The 24984-nt window shown below is 38.8% G+C and overlaps 1 protein-coding gene across 1 annotated transcript in view; it reads right to left on the minus strand.

Moving 5' to 3' along the window:
* Positions 1-1812: 1812 nt before the first annotated feature.
* The window catches only part of LOC134343972 (DEP domain-containing protein 1B-like), a 55583-nt gene continuing 32411 nt past the window's right edge, over positions 1813-24984 (minus strand). Inside the window, exons 7-11 of the mRNA XM_063042971.1 lie at positions 20002-20142; positions 16297-16463; positions 12047-12223; positions 11681-11863; positions 1813-4710 (exon numbers count right to left, since the gene is read on the minus strand). Of these exons, the coding sequence (XP_062899041.1) occupies positions 4549-4710; positions 11681-11863; positions 12047-12223; positions 16297-16463; positions 20002-20142 (830 nt within the window). The 3' untranslated portion in view covers positions 1813-4548. The remainder of the gene's footprint in view (positions 4711-11680; positions 11864-12046; positions 12224-16296; positions 16464-20001; positions 20143-24984) is intronic.

The raw sequence follows: 24984 nt of genomic DNA on the forward strand, positions 1-24984 counted from the left end.
TTCCAAGGTAGGAAAGTCCAAAGCTGCAGGACATTGTCTAATGTGAAGGGAAAATTTAAAAAGAACTTTCCTCACAGATGGTGGTGAGGAATTGGGATGAATAGAGAAAGTGGTAGAGACATGTACAATTATGACATTTGGGCAGATAAATGGAAATAGACCAAATATAGGCAAATGGGACCAGCTGAGTTAAACAACTTGGTCAGCATGGACGAGTTGGGCCAAAAGGGTTAGTTTCCATGCAACTATGATCCTCTTAAAAGAAAAAGTGTGTCAGACTGGACAGCTAATATTAACTGACAAGATTATAACCTACCCAATTTATTATTTGTGTTTACACATGAAACACACCAAAAATGGTTTACATTGACCCATTACCACTTTTGATCTGATATTGATGTCAAATGCCTTGAAATAATAAAGCATTAAAGGCACAATGTAATTGCATCAGTTTTAAAATTTTATTTATGTTCAAATCATTTCACAGCTTCACACTCACCATCTTGTCAATTTCTCCATTTCTGGCATTCTGTCCATGCTGATTTTCATCACTCAATTACTGACAGGCTTTTAACAGCTGAAAAATCTCACAGTAAGCCTCACTTCTGCTCATACCCTAACCAAACATTTGAATATCTTCACCACTATTTGCATCCTGCTGCCCAATTTTGTCTGAAAATATTCGTTAAGAATCTTAATGTTTGCATATCTGCTTCTTCAGGCAGTTTACTGCTATGTTCCACTGGGAGTACTCTGTTTATGACTGACAGTTCAGCGCCTGGAGATCAGTCAGTCCAATTCACTTTAAAATCAGTTCTGTGCCAGCAGGTTCCTCATTCTGACCTGCAAACTTCATTATTCAGTGGGGGGAAGAAAACCTGAAGCATAGTAACTCATTGTTTAAAAAGTTAATGTAGACCTCTCATGATCGACTGAAATTCAAATCAGAGTTAGAGAGTGCCTTCAGCCTTGTGTCATCATGAATTAGAAAACAGCCAGGAAGCTGCTACTAGATAACTGCTTTAAATCTGAATCAGTATTAATATCACCAGCATATTTAATGAAATTTGTTAACTTAGTGGCAGTACAATGTAATACATAATATAGAAAAAAATAATTAACTAGTTACAGTAAGTATATAAATGTATACTAAATACATTAAAAATAGTGATGTAAAAACAGAAATCTAGAAGAAGTGAGGTAGTGTTTATGAATTCAATGTCCATTTAGAAATCGTATGGCAGAGGGGAAGAAGCTGTTCCTGAATCGCTGAATGTGTGCCTTCAGGTTTCTGTACCACCTTCCTGACGGTAACAGTGAGAAAGAGCATGTCCTGGACGATGAGGGTCCTTACTAATTGACACTGCCTTTCTGAGGCACTGCTCCTTGAAGATATTATGTATACTACGGAGGCTAGTATCCAAGATGGAGCTGACTAATTTTACAACTTTCTGTAGCTTCTTTGTGAGATCAGAGTTGACAAAATTATGGAAGGTGCCTGATGTATTTGCATTTTCCAAGATATGGACATTGCTGGCATTTATTAACTGTCTCTCACAGCCCTTGTATGGTTTACTATGACACTTAAGGAGTCAATCAATTAAGTCGTGAATAACTTCAAAAAAAAGGGAAGTATTTTTAAAAATTTAACCAGTGGGGAAAAACTGACAAACAAAAAACAACACCATATATCTTCAGAAACCATGCATTAACAATAATTATTGGCCATTGATTAACAATAATTATTGGACTCAATAAGTTGTGCAGAGATTTGTAAATGATTAGAAAACAAATTTAATTGCATATTTGGAGGTTACATAGGTTTCAGTAGTTTAAAAAACTCAAAAGCAACAATAGTTACAGTACACCATTTTGCACCACATACTTTTTATAATGTATTGAATTTTAACAGATTACACTTAGCAAGTAGTAAAAAACAAGTAAATTTTCACACTCCAAAGAAGATATTCCCAACAGAAAGATTTTTTTTTCATTTTTAAAAACAACATTTTGCTTAAAGTAGAAACGGTTTCACGCTGACCGGCAGCAGCAGAGAACATTGTCTGAAGACTGGAAGGAAGTTGCTATGCCATCTCATGGCTAAAGCACAGTTCAAGGAAAAAAGTACATATTTGCAATTTACAAAAATGGATAAATAACCTAGAGGACAATCTCATGTAAGCTTTGAAGTAACAATAAAACAATGGATGCATTTGTACAAAATGTAACAAAAAAAGGAATGTAACAATATAATATTTTCAGTGATTGACCTATGACAGTAGACGAAGGACTTAAACAGCAGCTTTCAATATACAGTGTTTACCAAATCAGATCAAACCATGGAAAGTTATTCATATGTAATAACTTTTACCAACTGTGCAAAACTTACCAAAGTCTGTGCACTCAATTGGTAATTTTTTACCTGGTTTTTTTTTTCCTATACAGAATTTCATTTGTATTGTAATGATTTTAGGTTTCAGTTACTCTGCATGAATCTCCCAGTGTAGGACCAAACCTTTTGGACACTGTCAGTGCATTGTCACATACAGATTCCTATAACAAAGAGGCAGGGAAAATATATATTGAGGCAGATTTCACTTGCAGCACTTTTCAAGTATTTGGTGCCTTGAATCAGAATCAAAATTTTAAAATGTGTTTTATCACTTGATAGGTTGAGGAACTGCTAGTGATTAACACAGAAATGAAAGAGCCATTAAAATATTGAATTCATGGGATTACTTGTACCAAGTTATGGAAGGGATTGAATTTAGGAGAGGTTAAAAAGAGACAGAAACTTATAATAATTTACTTTAAGTTTCCAAAAGCAATTCTAAAGTAACAAGCCTGCATGCCTACATTAATGTTCATTCCAGAATTCAGAATGAAAAAAAAGACCAATTCAAACTTCTCCAGTTAAATTTAGTTCACATTTTGCATGAACTTAGTGGTTGTAGGGCTGTTTCCATGCTGTGCCCCTCTATTTGTGAGGCAAATACAACAATGGCAGGGCAATCAATTTTTCTGAGTGGAAAGCAATATGACACCACCTTAGAGAAGTATCAGTTTAACCACTCATATCTGATCATCTGAAGTTGCTGTCCAAAGTCTATGTAAATAAAGATAATCAGTGGTCTTGCCATTATTTCTACCACTGTACCAACATTGGTATACTGCTGTCAGATCTTCAATATTTTCTACTCTCTTTACCAAGTTAAACAAATAGAACAATAAGAAGATCAAATGGCACAGCACAGTGGTGCACTGCAACACTCTCAGTAGCTCTTTTAATACTGTAGATTGCATACTTGAGAAATTTTCAGCATCATACTATGTAAAGTAGATGCTTCACCAAAGGAGGAAAGCAAAGGTAAGGATTTAAATGTCAATTCACTCAGCATTGACTACATTGTAGTCAAATGATGAAGAACAACTGCACAAGGACGTTTCATCAAAATAGTTCAGATGAAATGTTCATTGAACCAAACATTTATTTCATTTCATTTTGCAGATGCTTTCTAAATAATTTCCCAGGATCTTGAGTCTTTGTTTCAGATTTACAGCATCCACTGTATTTTACCTTTGCTGTTTCACAGATTAGGAGCAGTCTTTGCAGTTAATTTGAGTAATTTACTGTTAATAGCTCAAAACCATGATTGCTTGTGTTTAAGTAATTGATTTCCTTAACAGAAGAGTGGAAACTATCCCAGGTATGTAATAGGACCAGAAGGATAAGTAATTCATTCAAATCAATCTACTTTCAACAGAGCTAAGATTACTGATATAATTCCAGTGAAAGCTAATGCACAAGTAACAATCACAGAGAATGCTTTGAATCCACAATGAAAATATTCATCAATTTCAGCAAATATTGCAAAAGTAAATTTGCATGAATTTTATTTTTAAATCCTGCAATGCTTGCAAGGCAACATTTATTGCCATCTTTAGCTGAACGTACTGAATCAACTACCCAATTTCCAATAAACTGGAATCACAGCAACGAGGTTCTCTTCCCTAAGGACTGTTAGTGAAAAATAAGCTGAGGAAATGGCAATCCGATACTTCTCATATAAAATATTCTTGTATCAGTCAAATTACCAAATTCTCAAACTCACATTTACAATTCATCCTCTAGATTGCCAATCCTATACCAAAAATACTTGTAACTGTGCACCTAAAGAGGTGACTTACCTGTAATTTTCCAATTCCATTGAAGCAAACATAAAAATTAACACTGAAAGTGGTGTTCAAAGTGTGCCAACATTATCAATACTAAATGCACAATACCTATTTAAATAATAGTGTCCAACATGAACACTCAGATATCAAATTGAAACTTTATAAATTCATTCATTGGAAATATATGTAGAATAAATGTCTTCCAAATTTTAGAATCAGTTTTACATTACAACATAATCTAGAAAATTCTACTACAAACAACAGAAGTTATACAAAAATATTCTTAGCTACTATGCCCGAATTCCAGAGAAAACACGAGGATATTAATCTGGAAATCCTCATGATAACAGTAGCACCAGTGAGAAATGATGATCACATCCGGAAACTCCGGGTTCTAGGAAATGGTTGGAATGACTTCTTCATCGTGAAGAACATCAGTTGAGTTTTTAGCTTTGATTTTTCAGGGAAAAGCATCGTTTCACTCTCCGTTGTTGGAAAACGATTTTTATAAATTTCAGGATAGGTTTTCTGAAACTGAAAAATGAAATAGTTTATGAGATGATACAAGGATGAATAACTTTACAAATATAATGAATGGTTTATTCATAACATGCTAGAGCAATCTGCAACTTCCAACGAAACAGATTACAAACATGTTTGTATTCTCCAAGGATAGTAATCTCGGGTTTACTGCTTGTGCCACGTGACAGTGAGGATGGGAATAGAATGAGGTGGCAGATAAATGCGTGGCTGAAGAACTGGAGCAGGGGGCATGTATACAGATTTCTCAACAATTGGGATCTCTTCTTTAGCAGGTGGGACCTCTACAAAAGAAATAGGTTGCACTTGAATTTGAGGAGCACCAATATTCTTGAGGGTAGATTTATTAGTGCTGTTGGGAATGGTTTAAACTAATATGGCAGGGGGATGGGAACCAGGATGATAGAGCTGAGGATGAGCCAGCAGGTTTACAATTTGATGATGGGTGTAACATGAATGTAAGCAAGGACAAGCCAATGATTGGGTGCAAATGCAGACAGAGCAAAAAAATAAATTGTACCACAGAGGCAAAATTCAAAATGACGAAGAATGCAGGACTGAAGATGCTGTACCTGAACGTACATAGCATTCTGAATAAGGTGAATGAACTCATGGTGCAATTAGAGATTGGTCAGTATGACACTGTGGGCATCACTGAGTCATGGCTGAAAGAAGGCTGGAAACTTAAATTGGGAATTTAATGTCAGACAATATACTTTGTATCGAAAGGACAGGCAGGAAGGCATAAGCATTGGTATGGCTCTGTTGGTAAGAGATGGAATTACTCTCATGAAGCCGCTCTCAGAAGCAGGAAATCATGTCAAGAACACCTCTCTTTGCCTGATGCAACGACATCCTAGGATTCAGGTGGAACCAGTCATCCAAAACATCGTTAAACTGGCCAATGAAGTGGGATTAGAGGATGCTAATGATGGCAATGTTGAAGAGTTACTGCATTCTCATGGAGAGAGCCTTAATAATGAAGAGCTTTGAGAATTGGCAGAGCAACACTTGGGTGAGTCTTAGGACACGGATGGAGAAGAGGAAATGCCAGCAAGAAACCTCACCACAAAATTCCTCAGCAACTAGCATTACCACAACCACACAAATCCAGGATCCGTTCATCGATAATGACCCTGACTGGGAGCAAAACAATAAGGCAAAGAGGGGTGTTCTCAATATGATTTCCTGCTTCTGAGAACAGCTTCATGAGAGGAAAGTTAAGAATATCTCAATGCCTACTTGAAGAAGAAGCCAAAGTTAGAGGAGGACCCTCAGCCACTTCTCCCTGTTGCTGCTGTGACGTGTTGCTGCTCCACTGATGTACAGATTAGGCCTATTTGTGTGTTTGTTACTCCACAAATTATTGTGTATACATAATATATCATATATCTCAGGTTTGATTTTTTAAAAATCAGACACACGTCCATTTACATAAAGTTATAATGATCCCACATAGCGCTCCACTTCGAAGGAACTCATCCTCAGAGTTAAGCAGAGTCTGGGTGTATTGGGAACTGTAGTATATATCAGAGGCTTGGGGTTTGCTAAATTTGGAAAATACACGGTTAATAAAGTAGCTGTCTAAAGCAGTAAAACAGAAGGGGAAAGATGACTAATGAGGGGAGTTAAAATTAGATTTTGGGAGAGACATAGAAATTGGCCTGAAAATAAAAGCAGCAAACCAAGGAACTTGGAATAGCTTAAAACTCAGCAAAGGAGAACAAAAGATTTAATTAGGAGTGGGAAAAACAGAGTATGCAAGCAAACTTTAAGCAACTAAACAGAATGTAAAAGCTTCTACAGTTTGGTGAAGAGAGAAAAAAATGAAGATTAATACAAGATCATTTTAGTAAGAGACAGGGAATTTTACAACGGGGAACAAAGAAAAAGCATACCAATTGAATGAGCATTTCTGGTCTCTCTTCACAAAACAGGACATAAATTAATCTCACAGAAACATTTACAGACCAGAGTTGAACAAGGGAAATTGATGGGAATAAAGACCAATTGATCCTCAGGGCCCAATAGTCTATATTCCAAGATTTAAGGAATTGGCTCAAGAAAGAGGGAATGATTTAGAGGCCAATTCACAACTTCTTTGGAGTTTGAATAGAGAAGCGGGGATGTCTCTCAGTAATTGCAAAGGGCCTTGATGTGACCACATCTAATATGTGCAGTTTTGTCCTTTGTCTGAGAAAAGATGTTCTTCTATGAAGGAACTGCAGAGGTGGTTTACCACATGGATTCCTGTAATGTCAGAACTGACACTGGATAAGAGATTGTGGTGACTGGACATGCATTCGCTAGAGTTTAGCAACATAAGAGGGACCTAAATGAAACTTTGGAAACAAACAAACTAAACGCAAGAAAGATTTTCCTATGATAGAGAAGCTCAGAACTAAGGGGTGAAAACCCAAGGATGGTATGATGCACCATTACGGGAGTAAAATGAGGAGATATTTCTTATCCAAAGAGTGGTGAACCTATGGAGTTCCCTACTACAGATGGCAGTCAAACTTAAAGGATTTGAGATAACACCAATGACTAAAATAAAAATAAAAATAAAATGTGAGAAGAAAGCAGGAATAGGATTCTAAATTTCAAACGATCCACCATGAACAGATTGAATGGCTGATCAGAATCAGGTTTATTATCACTGGCATGCGTTGTGAAATTTCATTTTCATTTTTAAAATCTTTTTTATTATTATTAAGGATCAACAAGAAACACATTAAGGTAATCCAGTGGATATGTCAATATGTACAATGAAGAATTAAATTAGCAAATGACTGATTAACAAAGCTAAGCAATATATCAATAATAAGAAGAAAAAATAAAGTGTTAAGAATTTTTTTTGAAAGAAAAAAAGGAAAAGGAAAAAAAACCCTAACTAAAAAAAAACCCCATTGGGAGCCCAACCCCGGAGCTATACGTCACACAAGCTTCCATAAAAGAAAAACATCAATCTGCCAACTCAAATCCATTTAAACAAAAATCGGAAGGAAACCATATTAATTAACTCAAATCAGATGATAGTAGTGGACAAATGAACCCCACATTTTCTCAAAATCAAATCGAGGATCAAAAGTTCGACTTCTGATTTTCTCCAAACTAAGACATAGCATCACCCGAGAGAACCATTGTATCAAAGAAGGAGCAGAAACATCTTTCCATTTCAACAAAATAGCCCTTCTGGCCAATAATGTAATGAATGCAATTGCATGTTGGTTAAATAGAGAAATACCATGAATATATTGAGGGATTATACCAAACAAAACTGTAAATTTATTAGGTTGTAGATTAATTTTTAAAACTTTAGAAATTGTAGAGAAAATAGATTTCCAAAAATGTTTCAATACAGAACACGACCAAAACGTGTGTCAATATAGCTGTCTCGGTTTTACATCTATCACACTGACCATCAACATTAGGAAACATTTTAGACAGTCTCTCCTTTGTCAAATAGTAACGATGTACAATTTTAAATTGAATTAAAGAGTGACTGGCACAGATCAAAGAAGAGTTAACCAACTTCAAAATCTGCAACCAATCCTCTGTTATCAGGGTCATGTTAAGCCCTCTCTCCCAATCTTGCTTAATCTTAAGTGAAGGGTAATTGTGCTGTTGTAACAATAAATTATAAATTTTCCCAATAAAACCCTTCACTGAAGAGTTCATTTTTAAAATAATATCTAACAGGTTAGAATCTTGTATACATGGAAAATTACATAAATATTCTTGTAAAAAGTGTCTGACCTGAAGATATTGCAGGAAATGTGAATACGAGAGAGTATTTAGTTACTAATTTCTCAAAAGACATCACCATCTTGGAACAGATCCATAAAGGAATAAACTCCTTTATTCTTCCAAAGAAGAAAGGTAGGATCACTTAATGAAGATTTAAATAAATAATTTCGATAAACTAAAAAATTTAAATTTTTTGAGATTAAAAAAATTACAAAACTGGAACCAAATTTGTAATGACTGCTTAATCACAGAATATAAATTTAAATTAGCAATTTTGGCCAGTTGTACAGGTAGTGAAGTTCCTAATAACGAGGTTAAGTGAAACTGTTTCACAGCTTTCAATTCCAAATCAGCCCAAGGTGGTCTTTCATTTTTATCAGCCCAATATAAACAAAAACACATATAACATATATTAACAGCCCAATACGCTCTCAAATTAGGCAGAGCAAGACCTCCATCCTTTTTTAATTTTTGTAAATGATATTTACCAATTCTTGGTTTTTTATTATTCCAAACAAAAGATGAAATCATAGAGTCAACCTGATTTAAAAATTTCTTAAGTTTAAAAAAATAGGGATATTTTGAAATACATATAAAAATTTTGGTAAAATCATCATTTTAACTGTATGAATTTGGCCGGCTAATGAAAGTGTAAGTGGATTCCATCTACAAAATAATTGCTTCATAAAATCCTCTAAAGGAACCAAATTAGCTTTATAAAGGTCTCTATGATTTTTAGTAATAATAATACCTAAATATTTAAAAGAGTCTGTAACTCTAAAAGGAATGTCATCATATATAGAGACAGAATCATTTAGGGGAAATAATTCACTTTTATGAAGGTTTAGTTTATATCCAGAAATCTTTCCAAATTCATTTAATAGTTTCAATAAGCTAGAAATAGATTCTTCAGGATTCAAAATATAAAGGACATACAATAGTACAGCACAGTACAGGCCCTTCAGCCCACATTGTTGTGCTGACCCTCAAACCCTGCCTCCCATATAACCCCCCACCTTAAATTCCTCCATATACCTGTCTAGTAGTCTCTTAATTTCACTAGTGTATCTGCCTCCACCACCGACTCAGGCAGAGTATTCCACACACCAAACACCCTTTGAGTAAAAAACCTTCCTCGAATATCCCCCTTGAACTTCCCACCCCTTACCTTAAAACCATGTCCCCTTGTACTGAGCAGCCGTGCGCTGGGGAAGAGGCGCTGGCTAATCCCTCTATCTTTTCCTCTTAATATCTTGTATACCTCTATCATGTCTCTTCTCATCCTCCTTCTCTCCAAAGAGTAAAGCCCTAGCTCCCTTAATCTCTGATCATAATTCATACTCTCTAAACCAGGCAGCATCCTGGTAAATCTCCTCTGTACCCTTTCCAATGCTTCCACATCCTTCCTACAGTGAGGCAAAGAGATCATCAGCATAAAGGGAGATCTTATGAATAGTACCATTTATGAAAATTCCACGGGTATCTTTAGCTTTGTGAAGGATTCCAGCACCAAATTAAATAACAAGGGACTTAACGGACATCCCTGTGTCATACCCCGCGAAAGCCGAAAAAAAGATCTGCAATTATTGGTAATAACAGTAGCAATAGGGCTTTTATATATCATTCTGATCCACTTATTAAAATTAATACCAAAGCCGAACTTCTCTAAAATGTTAAATAAGTATTTCCATTCAACTCTGTCAAATGCTTTTTCAGCATCGAGAGAAACAATACATTGGAGAGTCTTAGAAAAGGATGAATATATAACATTTAACAGTCTCCGAACATTGGGGAAGGAATAACGGCCCTTTACAAAACCTGTTTGGTCCTGAGAGATAATTTTAGCTAGAATATTCTCCAGCCGATTAGTCAATATTTTTGAAAGAATTTTAGCATCGACATTTAATAATGAAATAGGTCTATATGAAGCACGGTCCATAGGGTCTTTATCTTTCTTAAGAATTAAAGACGTAGAAGCTTCATAAAATGTAGGAGGTAACTCTCCTATCAAAAAAGAATCTTTAAGCATTTCCAACATATATGGAGAAAGCAATTTTTCAAATTTTTTATAAAATCCTACAGAATAACCATCCAGTCCAGGAGCTTTACCAGATTGCATTGAAAAAATAGCTTTCTGAATTTCGTTTTCAGTGATAGGAGCATCAAGAGTTTGTTGATCTTCAACAGAAATTCGAGGAAAATTGATCTTTTGTAAAAAGGCATTCATTTTAGAAGGATCAACTGGAAACTGGGATTTATAAAGTTCAATGTAAAAGTCTTGAAAAATTTTATTAATGCCTTCATAATTACATGCTAAACTACGGTCTCCCTTACGAATTTTTAAAATTTGTCTTTTAGCTCTAGCTGCTTTTAACTGAGATGCTAATAGCTTATTATTTTTATCTCCAAACATATAAAATCGACTTTTCAATTTCAAATTTCTTTCAATAGGATAAGTTAATAATAAATTATATTGTGATTGGAGTTCAACCCTTTGTTTGAATAAATCAATGTTAGGAGTCGTGAAATTTGTTAACTTAGCAGCAGCACTTCAATGCAATACATAATATAGAAGAATTAAAACACAAAATAATAAATAAATAAATAATAGTATACATACATTGAATAGATTAAAAAACTTGCAAAAAACAGAAATATATATTAAAAAGAAGTGAGGTAGTGTCCAAGGGTTCAAAGTCCATTTAGGAATTGAATGGCAGAGGGGAAGAAGTTGTTCCTGAATCACTGTGTGCCTTCGGCCTTCTGTACCTCCTACCTGATGGTAACAGTGAGAAAAGGGCATGCCCTGGGTGCTGGAGGTCCTTAATAATGGACGCAGCCTTTCTGAGACACCGCTCCTTGAAGATGTCCTGGGTACTTTGTAGACTAGTACCCAAAATGGAGCTGACAAAATTTACAATCCTCTGCAGCTTCTTTCGGTCCTGTGCTGTAGCCCCCTCCGCCCCATACCAGACAGTGATGCAGCCTGTCAGAATGCTCTCCACGGTACATCTATACGTCAGATTACTTCTTAGACTATTGTTTCATATGGTATGTAATGCATTGTTTTGCTTGGAAATTCACAGCAGAGAGAAAAAGATACCTTTTATTGAGTACTTTCAGAAAAATACCAATGCGCAAGCTTCAAAGTATTCCATTAAAAAGGTAATAAAATTCTGAAGTGGGTAACAGAATCAAACTCTTGCTGTTTTACCTGTTTTAATTTCTTCTTTTTCACTTTAAAAGACATGCTTTTATCAATTATCATTTCTTCCAGCTGTGCTGTTAAAGCAGTTTGAATGTTCCTCTGCGGTTCTTTAAAATCTTCAGAACGAATCGGATGGCAAAAAGTGCAGGAAGATGGTGTAGCATCGGCATCAGCACCTGCATACTTTATCTAGGGAAGGAAAATAAAGATAAGATGCAGGTAAGAACTCTGCCTGTTGAGTATTTAATTTGAGACTATAAATCTCAAATTCTCAATAAATTACAAGGGGATATTTTGTAACATCATTCCTTACAAATAGAAAAAATCCTGTTGTTTTGCATTCCATCTGAAACCATGAGGTCTTTAAAATACCTGAACTCTTCGGAGGTGAGCCAAGTGTTCCTCTACAGCACTCTGCAGGTGTTCAGGAACTCCCAGAAAATCCTGGTAATGATCCATCATAAAACTAACTAGTCTTGTAGCAAATAATTCATCAAGATCCACTTCATCCTCTGAACACAGGATACAGCGAGAGAAGGTTTGAATCATCTTCAAATTTAAAAGAAATGTATTTTTTAAAAGTATACATTTAATGGAAAGGGTAATTGAAAAGTAAAGTTCCTAGTTTTTCTGATCATATGAAGTGAAGCAAATTTCTCTGAAACAAAGTTGTGCGATATGTTTTTGCTCCCCACACACACAACTTTTCATTACCCTTGCTGCCCATTTCCACTCTGCTCTCACTTTACAAAATCTGCAATGGAGTCCGAAAGGAGAAGACATAGAATATGACACACATATCAACCTAAACGTTATTCAAGGACAAACTTTCAAGTGCACTATATAACTCAGCAGGGTGTGAGGAGGTCCTGGAGTACTCCTATTAACTGTTTGAAGAGAGACAGAGAGAGACATTTATCTTTGATGGTTTGTTTGGAAAGGAGAGAGAGACAGAAACAGTTATTTACCACCGATATGTTGCTTTTGAAAAGAGAGAGAGAGACCAAGATTAACGGTTGGAGTGTCACTTTAAGGCATTGGAAGTAACTTTGGACTTTAACTGAGTTTGGAGTTGGAGACAGCACCGAGCAGCTCGAAAGTTGCTATGGTGACTGAAGGCAGTGTTATTTAATGGACACTCGATGTTATGATTTTCAGCAGGTTGTTAATATTTCTGCAAGGACTTGTTGCCTGCTTGTGCATTTCTTTGCAGACAAAGGTAAGGAGGGACTCTTTGAAAGACAGGTGATGCTCAGCACAGAGAAATAAATGGGAGGTCAGATGATACAGACCTAGGACACATGATCTGGACGCTGAATGAGCATTTGCCCGCAGAGAAAGTGGGTTTTGGAGGATCGATCAGGTGGATCGATCCAAATTGCCATTCCACCGCTGAAGAAGGGGTTGACTGGTGGGGAGTTTGTCTATGTGTCCACCCTTGCCGGGGTGATAGCTCCACCACAGGAAAACTAGTCCCTCTGGTTAAAGTCACAGTCAGTGACTTGTACAGGATTTCGAAGGACGATGAGAAGATCGACGGTATCAGCTCACCTGAAGACTCAACTCACTCTCTCTCTCCCTCTCTCCATCACTACTCAACTAAATACCACGAACTGAACTGAACTTTACTCAACATCGTGAGACTGTATCTTTTTACCCCTAGACTTAAAGAAGCTTGGTTTTCATACATATATATTCCACACTTACTTTTATATATAATCATTGCTAACCTGTCTGATTTATCTACATTTATATTAATGTATTGCATAGTTACTAATAAATATTAGTAGTTTATAGCAATACGAGACTCAAAAGTGGTTTCTATTTCTGCTGGTTCTTTATCCCCGTCACGGGGTACGTGACAAGGGAAACCTGTGGTATTGCCATTTAATACAAGGGATTTCATTTTGTAGCATTTTAAGAGGTAGTATTTTGTGAGTGAAATGACACAAAGGCAAGGTGCCAATGAGACTAGCAGATATATCAAACAGACCACACATGGCCAATGCTGTGAAACTAGTTTTCAGAATTTGACATCTCTACCTGACAGTAACTAAGAGAAAGCAATTGCCAAGTTTAAATTAACTAGAAGTTGTTTAAATGATGCATCCAACCAACACTACTTTGCAGTATTTTTGCGTGTAACAATATTTTCTGTTTGTCTTTGCTTCCATTTAAACTCGATGTATACTTGTAACCTTCCAAGACTGCATATTAATTCGAGTATCCTCCAATATATCCCGAATGCATATAGGGCCCTGAGTCTTGTTTGGAATATTGATGAAAAGGCATAGTTCATATATCAGTCTCTGCCCAATCGGCCATTTATCCAGCCCTCCGTAAAAGTTGACGATATCACCCTTGAAAATGTAGGCCATTGTCCCTACCTTGGCAGCATTCTCTCCTTAAAAGTAAACATCCACTCAGAGATCAACCGCCTGAATATTGCTAGTGGAGCCTATGCAAGATTAAGGAAAGAGTCTCTGAAGACAGCAGCCTCCCAGTCTAAACAAAATGTTTGGTGTACAGAGTATCGTCATTCTTACATTACTGTAGGGAGCGGTATCATGAACCATCTACAGTAGGCACTTGAAAGCCCTGGCACAATAACATCAAAGGTTCTTACAAAAGATGGTGAGGCTTAGCTGAAAGGACAGACACACCAACACCAGCATACAGGAGGAGGCCAACATGAACAGCAGTTCCACCATCTCCGATGGATAGGTAATGTCATTCAGATGCCTAACTCGCGTCTCCCCAAGCAGATCCTTTACTCCCAGTTGAAGAATGGTCAGCAAGCCCTTCATGGGCAAAGGAAATGCTTCAAAGATAATATCAAAATCAGCCTAAAAAAAAAAATCAACGTTACATCTAAAAACTGGGAAGACATTGCACTCAATAGATACACCTGGAGGAAATCTGTTCAAGAGGGAGCTGTGCTACATAAGAGTAACCCCTGCTGTGCTGCAGAAAATAAGCAGCATCTCCAAAAGGGGAGACTAAACAACCAAGACCTAACCCCTAACCACAACCATCACTTACTCGTGTCCACACTGCATGAAAATTTGCCAATCCCATGTTGGCTTCTACAGCCACCTGAGGACCCACCAACAGACAATTCCTTAGGAGAACATCATCCTCGACTCGAGTAATTGTTCCACTACTACTATTCCTGCAAGCTTCAGCTTACCTATTCAAAGCTCATAATGCAAGAACAACTGAATGCTGGAGGAAAAAAGGAAAAATAAATAAATTTGTAATGAGGTACAAGGCTCACCATCCCACTGCAATGGTATCTAGATTGACATATAGATAGATGCTTTATTGATCCCAAAGGAAATTACAGTGTCACGGTAGCATTACAAGTGCACAGATATACAAATATTAGTAGAGAAGCAAAAAAGAATAAAGAAAAGTTACCTTAAAAATAAGACGTACAAGGTTTACAAGTCAAAGATTACAAGATTTACAAGTTCACACTGATAAAATGATAGTGCAAAAAGTACCATAATATTATACAGTAATGAGTGCACATTCACACCATCCAGATAAGTGATGGTAGTATTGTATAGCATTGCACAGGGTGTAGTAAATGAGCTAAACAGAACTTAAACACAGCTCTGGTAAATTGAGGTTAATAACAGTCTAACATGGGGGGGGGGGGGCGGTTATCATTTCCCCGGCTTTAGGTTGACTCATTACAAAGTCTAATGGCCAAGGGTAAGAATGACCTACCTCATATAGCACTCTTTGGAGCAGCACAGTTGTCTTAGTCTATTACTAAAGGAGCTCCTCTGTTCAGCCAAGGCGGCATGCAGAGGGTGAGAAACATTGTCCAGAACTGCCAGGATTTTCTGGAGGGTCCTTTGTTCTACCACAGCTCCAGGGTGTCCAGTTTGACTCCTTTAACAGAGCCAGCCTTTCCAATCAGCTTATTGAGCCTATTGGTGTCACCTGTGTTGATGCCATTGCCCCAGCACACCACCACATAAAGGACTGCACTGGTGACAACAGACTGGTAGAACATGTGAAGGGGAGGACTGCATCCTCTGAAGGACCACAGTCTCCTCAGGAAGTACAGGTGACTCTGACCCTTCTTGTACACAGCCTCTGTGTTAGTGCTCCACTCAAATCTGTTGTCCAGGTACACCCCCAGATCTTGTAGGTCCTCACCATATCCATGTCCTCACCATCAATGGTAATAAGCAGCAGTGCAGGCTTGGTCTTCCTGAAGTGCTTCACCATCTCATTTTACTTACTGATGTTGAGCTGAAGAAGATTCAGCTTGCACTATGCTACAAAGTCCTCCACCAGGGTCTTGTATTCATCCTCCCATCCTCCCTTTATACACCTAACTATTGCTGAGTGATCAGAGAATTTCTGCAGTTGACAGTGTTGTATCTGAAGTCTGAGATATACATCACATGTTGAATGTCAAACAAACAGTTTTCATTGGCTGATGATTATCTAAATGCATTTTCTTTAAAGGTAGATACAATGGGTTTCATCCAAAAGTTAAGATTTTTAAAACTAAACTGAAAGTTTACAACTATTTGATTATGTTATTATTCCTTGGATCTACAAAGGACTTCTAGCAATTGAATCAACCGTGTAAATCTCACCAGTGTTCTGCTTGCTATAGCATCATGAAGAGGGGGCATTTCAACATTAAGAGCAATTCGTGCCATCATCCGTATTAACAGTTGAAGTCTTCTCCGATTTTCAGGGGGCAAAAGAAGACAGCAAACTTGAAGTGCTTCAATACCAATTCGCTGTTGCTGCAGAAGACCTGGCTTTCGAAAACGTATAAAGTTAAACTGAAGGCCACTACAATTAAAATTAGTCAAATTGAACTTGGTATGAAAAATTTAAATCAGCTGATTGAACTACATTGTTACAGCTGCTGCTATACTACAAACTACCCAAAGCTGAGGTAATATGCCAATTTTAATCAAACAGTTCACTACAAACTAAATTAAGTGTTTTCCTAAATTAATCTTGTTTAATTGTGGGCGAGGTCCTAAATGAGTAGTTTGTGTCAGTGGAGAAAGACATGGAGGATGATGAAATCTGTGTAGAGCATGTTAATCTGCTAGGTCATTTTGAAATAAAGAAAGAACTGGTGATGGCTTCACTGAAGAAATTAAAGTAGACAAGTCCCCATGGCTTGATGAGATTACCTCAGGTTATTGAGAGGTGAGAGATGAGATTGTCAGAGCCTTGATCAAATTTCCTTTTTAGCTACAAGCAAAGTCCAGGAGGACTGGCAAGTAGCTAATGTTGTTCATTTGTCCAAGGACGGTAACGATCTTGTCATTGCAGATAATATTATAGATCATCTGGAAGCTATTCAAGAAGAACTTTAGGGACAGAATTTATGAACATTAGGTAGAATTAACATGGTTCTGTATGGGCCAGATCACTATTGATTGAGCTTTTTTGAGGAGGTGACAAAGGTGATTGTTAAAGTAGAACAGTGGTTGTTGAATACCATATATGGATTTTAGTAAGCCATTCACTTAGGCTACGTCCACACTAGACCAGATAATTTTGAAAACGCCGGTTTCACATAAAAACGACAGGTGTCCACACTAGGCGTTTTTAAAAATATCTCTGTCCACATGAAAACAGGTATTCAGGCAAATCTCCTACTGGGTATGCGCAGGACACACAGAAAACAAGCGAAGAGGAAACAGTGTACTTGGTGCGCGTTTGTCCAGTTACAGACTAGAAAAACTTAAAAGGAAATTGCCAAATGAAAGACTTGGTGCGCATTTGTCCAGAAACATTTCCTACAGCCATAGTCTCTTCGCCGATGAAAGGGACGACAGCTACAACTAAATGCAATAAGGCTAGTTACTGGGCAAAAGTGAAATTTGCTGTTACCTCATTTGTCTGCCTTTACTTTTGCCATGTCTTTGTGTATTATTTTGCTGTATTTAACGTGCAATAAAACGAGTTACTGGTCAGAAGTGACAATTGCATCTATTGAATGTTTTCACAAACAATACATTAAAAAGCACCTTGTTAAATGTATAAAACATGTCTGCATCAGTGTTATCTTGTATTTCCATACAATGTTACATAAGGCTGTTACACATCTATTGTCAGATATTGTTGTGGTGTTGGAGGCTGCGTTCAAGAAAACAATGAAATGCCGCGCTGCTGCCACCATTTGTTCTGGCACGTCATGACAGCGGTGTTAAAAATAGCCGGTTACCCCGTACACACTACGCCGGATATTAGGCGTTTTCAGATTTATTCACTCTGGAGAGCATTTCTGAAAATCTCCATTTTCAGGGGGAAGAAAATGCCGTTTCAGTGTGGAAGGCTTTGGTTACGGATTTATCCAGTCTAGTGTGGACGTAGCCTTAGATTCAAAATTGGTTTGCTCATAGAAGCCAGAGGCTAGTAGTCTATTTGTCTTTTTTCTGGCTGAAGGTCCATGATTAGTGCTGTTCTGCAGGTATCTGTACTGGGATCTCCAAAGTGACCTGGATGAAAACATGGATAGTAAGATTGCAGACGACAAAAGATTGGTGGTGTTGTGGCTCATATCAAAGGATACAGCAGGATGTAAATCAGTTGCAGATATGGCAGAAAAATAACAGATGGCGCTTAATCTGGGCAATATCACTTTGGGAGATCAATTGCAAAGAGGAAGTCCACAGCTAATGGCAAGACCTTTAACAACATAGATGCAGAGATCATGGCTCCCTGAAAGTGGATGCATGAGTCAATAAAGTGGTAAAGCTGGTGTATGACATAGAACATAGAATAGTGGCCCACAATGTTGTGCTGACCCTCAAACCCTGCCTCCCATATAAGTCCCCACCTTAGATTCCTCCATATACCTGTCTAGTAGTCTCTTAAACTTCACTTACCTCTAGTAGCTGAGACCTTAAGTACAAGAACTAGGAAGTTGTGTTGCAGCTTTATAAAACTGTTTGAGCCGCATCTGGAGTATTATGTTTCATTTTGGGTTGTCTCATTATAGAAAGGACGTGGAGGCTGCAGAAGAGGTTAATGAGGATGCAGCCTGGATTTGAGCGTACATGTTATAAGTTGGACAAACTAGGGTTGTTTTTATAGACAGACGTCTATAAAATTATGGGAGGCATAGCCAGAGTAAACAACCAGTATGTTTGTCTCAGGGTTGAAGTGGTAAATACTAGAGGGCATGCGTTTAAGGTTTCAAAATTCAAGTACATTTATTGTCAAAGAATAAATAAATTATACAAACCCTGAGATTTGAGAGGGGGAAAGCTCAAGGAGATATGTGGGGCAAGTCTTTTATTTAAGAAACTGAATGATGGGTACCTAAAATACACTGTCAGAGGTTGTAATGAAGGCAGATATAATCAAGGCAAGAGGGTTTTAGATAAACATGAAAGTGCAGAGACTGGAGGAATATGGACCATGTGTAGGTAGAAGGGATTAGGTGTCAAAAGCTTAATGAGTTGAGTACAACATCATGGGTCAAAGGTCCTGTTCCTATGTTGAATGGTTCTATGCTTTAATTTATCATATCTTGCAATTCGTTTGATGGCTCTGGTTCTATACTCGCTGGAATTCAGAAGGATGAGGAGGGATTTCATTGAAACCTTTCGAATGTTGAAAGGCCTACACAGAGTAGATGTGGAAAGGATGTTTCCCATGATGGGAGAGTCTAGGACAAGAGGACACAGCCTCAGGATACATGCCGTTGCCACTTGCAGCTGTGGAGGCCAGGTCATTGGGTGTATTTCAGGCAGAGATTGATAAGTTTTTGATTGGACATGGCATCAAAGTTAGGGGGAGAAGGCCGGGAAATAGGGATGAGGAGGAGATAAAAAAAAAAGATCAGCCAGGATTGAATGGCGGAGCAGACTCGATAGGCCAGATGGCCTAATTCTGCTCCTATGTCTTATGTCTAATTCATTATCAAATGTCAAGACATTCTGCAATGAATTGCTTACATGATAAATTCAAAACATTTTTACTTTAATTTTCAATTAGGATAAAACATCTGTTAAGACAAGATCATTGCACTCTTTTTAGTAATGGTGTGTTCATGTCTATAGATGGCAACCCCGGGAACAGAATGTTTCATAACTTAAGCAATAGCTGCATTTGTGCAGATTACCACTGTAAAACATGTTTTATGAGGAACTAGATAAGCTCTTGCTAAACTGGGAGTCAAGATTACTAAATAGGCAATAATGAAAGATTTTTGGCCTAATAGATTCTCTTGTCTCAACCTTCTCAACCAAATGAGCCTACTCAGTAAAATTAGAAACATTTTATTTTTATTTAGAGTTATGCTGTGTATATTATTAAGCACCCACCTAAAGTGTTAATAAAAAGTTCATAGAACTCAAAGGTCAACAAGGGCTCCTTTGGTTTATGAAAATAGTCTGCTATTGTTTTGAATACATCTCTTTCAAACCCTGGATACATTGGTTGATTCAATTCACTTCCGTTTGGCCCTGAGAAAGGGAAAAAGAAAACAAGTCATAAAAAACAGCTTGGACCACATAGCCATACAATGTACCAGGTCACGCGTGGAACGGAATGATTAAGGAGTTATTCCACCAACACATCTTTTCCTTCCCCCCCTCCACTCTCTGCTTTCTGCAGGTAAAGCTCTCTATATGACTCCCTTGTCCACTCGCCCCCCCCGGCACTTATCCTTGTAAGTGGAACAAATGCTTCACCTGCCCTTACACCTCCTCACTCACTACCATTCAAGGCCCCGTACAGTCCTTCCAGGTGAGGCAACATTTCACCTGTGAGTCTGTTGGGATCACATTCTGTGTTCAATGCCCCCAGTGTGGCCTCTTGTATATCAGTGAGACCCAACGTAGATTGGAAAACCGCTTTGCCAAGCATCTATGCTCTGTTCGCCAGATCCGGGATCTCTCAGTGGCCACCCATTTTAATTCCACTTCCCATTCCCACTCCAATATGTCCATCCGTGGCCTCCTCCACTGTAGGGATAAGACCAAACTTAGGTCGGAGGAACAACACCTTATATTCCGTTTGGGTAGCCTCCAACCTGATGGCATAAACATTGACTTCTCAAACTTCCAGTAATGCCTCCATCCCTCCCTCTTCACTAATTCCCATCCCCTTGTCGTCCCTCTCTCATGTTATCTCCTTGTTCACCCATCACCTCCCTCTGGTGCTCCTTTCCCCCCCGCGCCCCCGGCTTTCTTCTTTCTTCCTTGGCCTTTTGTCTCTTTCACCAATCAACTTCCTAGCTCTTTGCTTCATCCCCCCCCCCAAGTTTCACCTATCGCCTAGTGTTTCTCTCTCCCCTCGCCCCCACCTTTCAAATCTACTCCTCAGCGTCTTTCCTCCAGTCCTGTCAAAGGGTTTCGGCCCGAAACATCAGCTGTACTTTTTTCCATAGATGTTGCCTGGCCTGATGAGTTTCTCCAACATTTTGTGTGTATTGCTTGGATTTCCAGCATCTGCAGATATTCTCTTGTAAGGAATTAAATGATGGAAATTTGACCCACACAATTAAAAAAAACAATGGTGCCAGTGCATCCTAGAGCAATAGTCGTAAGCATATTGCAAGACTTTGCAGGAGCAAAAATTCTTCCTTCTCTCTGTGGACTACTGCAACAATCAGACCTGATTGCAAGGACATCCCCTTGGGTTAGCAACACAGTCAGGGACACTTCCAGCTCCCAGTATGGGTATCTTGCTGTGGGGAGGCAACTTCTGTCACCAAATAAGACCATCAGACCATAAGATATAGAAGCAGAAGTAGGCCATTCAATCATGGGCTGATTCAATTTTTCCAGTCATTCCCACACCCCTGCCTTCTCCCCATACCTTTTGATGCCCTGGCTAATCAAGAACCTATCTATCTCTGCCTTAAATGCACCCAATGACTTGGCCACTCATGGCAACAAATTCCACAGATTTACCACCCGCTGACTAAAGTAATTTCTCTGCACTTCTGTTCTAAAAGGATGTCCTTCAATCCTGAAGTCATGCCCTCCTGTCCTAGAATCCCCTACCATGGGAAATAATTTTGCCATTATCTAATCTGTTCATGCCTTTTAACATTCGGAATGTTTCTGTGAGATCCCCCCTCATTCTACTGAACTCCAGGGAATACAGCTCAAGAGCTGCCAGACGTTCCTTATATAATAATCCTTTCATTCCTGGAATCATTCTTGTGAATCTTCTCTGAATCCTCTCCAATGTCAGTATATCCTTTATAAAATAAGGAGCCCAAAACTGCACATGATACTCCAAGTGTGGTCTCACGGGTGTCTTATAGAGCTTCAACATCACATCCCTGCTCTTATATTGTATACCTCTAGAAACGAATGCCAACATTGCATTCGCCTTCTTCACCACCAACTCAACCTGGAGGTTAAACTTCAGGGTATCCTACACAAGGACTCCTAAATCCCTTTGCATCTCTGCATTTTGAATTCTCTCTCCATCTAAATAATAGTCAACCCATTTATTTCTTCCACCAAAGTGAATGACCATACACTATCCAACATTGTATTTCATTTGCCACTTCTTTGCCCATTCCCTTAATCTAAGTCTCTCTGCAGGCTCTCTGTTTCCTCAACACTACCCGCTCCTCCGCCTATCTTTGTATCATCGGCAAATTTAGCCATAAATCCATTAATCCCGTAGTCCAAGTCATTGATATACATTTGGAGGGCATATCCCAGCCATGGATGTAATGTGCATAACACTCTGCTCAGATTAATCCACATGCACACCTTTCCACCACAGAGCAAGCAGCTGGATGTCCTCTAGCAGTTTCCACTGCTGCTGGTGACATACCATTCTGGCTGCAGACTTCAAATGGATAATATGGCAGTGCTGGAAAGCTCTTCAAGACTGGTAGAAATGGTAAAAGATGCAACACAATCCACAGATGAGGTTATTCAGCCCAGTCCAGAACAGGGCTTTCCTCCGTGTCAAAGACAGTCACAGTCAGATCCATTGACGTCATGCACGCCACTGCCTCCTTTTAGCTAACTATCACATACAGGAAGATTAGAAGGCAGACAGGGGAACATTGAAGTTGAACATAAAGTTTGAGGAACTAGAGAGGGACTGGGCAGGTTGGAGAACCAGAAAGCTCCCCACCGCAGTGTTGGTAAGCAACTGAAGAAAACATCAAAAGGAGCTCAGAAACCAAGACAGTATCAGAGGGGATCACATCAATTCAGATCAACTTGCAGAATTTTCCTTTTCTGCAGTAAAGGGGTGGATGTAAGGGAGGACCTCCAAGGAAAGAGGTGGCAAGACTCTCTCTTTGCCTCGGAAGCCACCAAGATCATCTTCCAATTCAGGACCATGTGGTCATGTTACTTCTATCATAAGGTTCACAAAGGCGAATTCTGATACACAACCTTAAAGACTCAGTAACATCCTTGCAGACTAACATTAATGCTCCACATACCCTTCTGTCAAACTGTGTAACTGCAAGGCCCCAGACAGCACAGCCTCCCAGAACTTCCAATCCTCATAGAGGGATCAGAAATGGAGAGAGAGAGCAATTTCAAGTTCTTGGGGTTTAAGATCTCTGAGGATCTAACCTGGTCCCAACATCTTGATGCAGTTATAAAGAAGGCAAGACAGCGACTATACTTCATTAGGAGTTTGAAGAGATTTGGTATGTCAACAAATACATTCAAAAACTTCTATAGATGTACCATGGAGGGCATTCTGACAGGCTGCATCACTGTCTGGAATTGGCGGGGGGGCGGGGGGGCTACTGCACAGGACCAAAAGAAGCTGCAGAGAGTTGTAAATTTAGTTGGCTCCATCTTGGGTATTAGTCTACAAAGTACCCAGGACATCTTCAAGGAGCGGTGTCCGGAAAGGCAGCGTGCATTATTAAGGACCCTATCACCCAGGGCATGCCCTTTTCTCACTGTTACCATCAGGTAGGAGGTACAGAAGCCTGAAGGCACACACTCAGCGATTCAGGAACAGCTTCTTCCCCTCTGCCATCCGATTCCTAAATGGACATTGAACCCTTGGACACTACCTCACTTTTTTTATATATGTTATTCTGTTTTTTGCATGATTTAAAATCTATTCAATATAGTATACTGTAATTGATTTACTTATTTATTATTATTTCTTTTCTTCTATATTATGTATTGCATGGAACTGCTGCTGCTAAGTTAACAAATTCCATGACACAAGCCGGTGATAATAAATCCGATTCTGATTCTGAACTTCCTATCTTATCACAAGGATCTTAGATGACAGCAAGCAGGAGACCAGTCACCAAGCCTAGACGAGCTGATGGGCTCCATCTATACCCGTGAAGAAAATAAAACTCCCAGAAGCAACGGCCTACCAGCCAAGATGCTCCAAGTCTGACAGACGGGATAGGGCCAAACCTGCTGGACGTGTACAATGCCGCATTTCTGGCCAGCAGCATGTCAGAATCCATGAAGAAGAAAGCATCATTCAAATTTAAAAGATAACCAGTGGGGGAGGGGGGGGTGTAAAGACCGACATCAGGAGAGACAGTGGGGGGGGGGGAGAGAGGAGAAATGCATCAAACATTGTCCTCGTTTTGATGGCCACCTTTGTGTATGGCTGAATCAAGTCACATGTAGAACCAAGGTAGGCAAACGCCAAGTGTCACCACATGCTGAGACACTACCTGGCCACGGTGTTGAAGGATGGGCTTGTTTCATGGTTGAGCAACGTCTCATTCAGATGGACATTGCTGCACAACTCTCTTGCGGCAATGTTCTGTCAGGAAAACACACCAAATCAATCAGGCAATGGGAAGCACAGAACATCACACAGGTACTATGGAAAAGGACACAATGTATCCTGAAGGTGGGTTACCTAAGCAGACTGCTTCATAACCAGAACTCATAATAAATACTACCCATTCGACTAGCAATGAGAAGGGCCCTCTGCACCGGATCCACCCTGTACGGTCAGAGTCTCTCTCCCAATAAACGCTGCTCTTGGGACAGCTGTGTTGAGGCCAAGACAATCACTCACCTCACTGGTGATTGCAGATTTACAACTGTGGTCTGGAAAAGCATGCAGCATTCCCTTTCAAGTTTCATCTTGAGCAGCTGCCCAACAGAGGACTTTCGATCTCGGGACTCATACTGAAGCAAACTCAAATTCTGCAGCAAGATCAGCCCAGTGAATGATGCACCAAACCACCAAATTAAATTTGGAAGGAGTACCAGGAGTAAATAAAAATGATGGTGATAAGCATTGCCTCACATTGTTGAACTCACAACATAGTTTGAGTGCTTGTAATATGTCAAGATGAAAGACTAGGTGCTGTTCCTCATGCT

This window comes from Mobula hypostoma, chromosome 3 (genome assembly GCF_963921235.1).
Source record: "Mobula hypostoma chromosome 3, sMobHyp1.1, whole genome shotgun sequence".
Classification (NCBI taxonomy): domain Eukaryota; kingdom Metazoa; phylum Chordata; class Chondrichthyes; order Myliobatiformes; family Myliobatidae; genus Mobula; species Mobula hypostoma.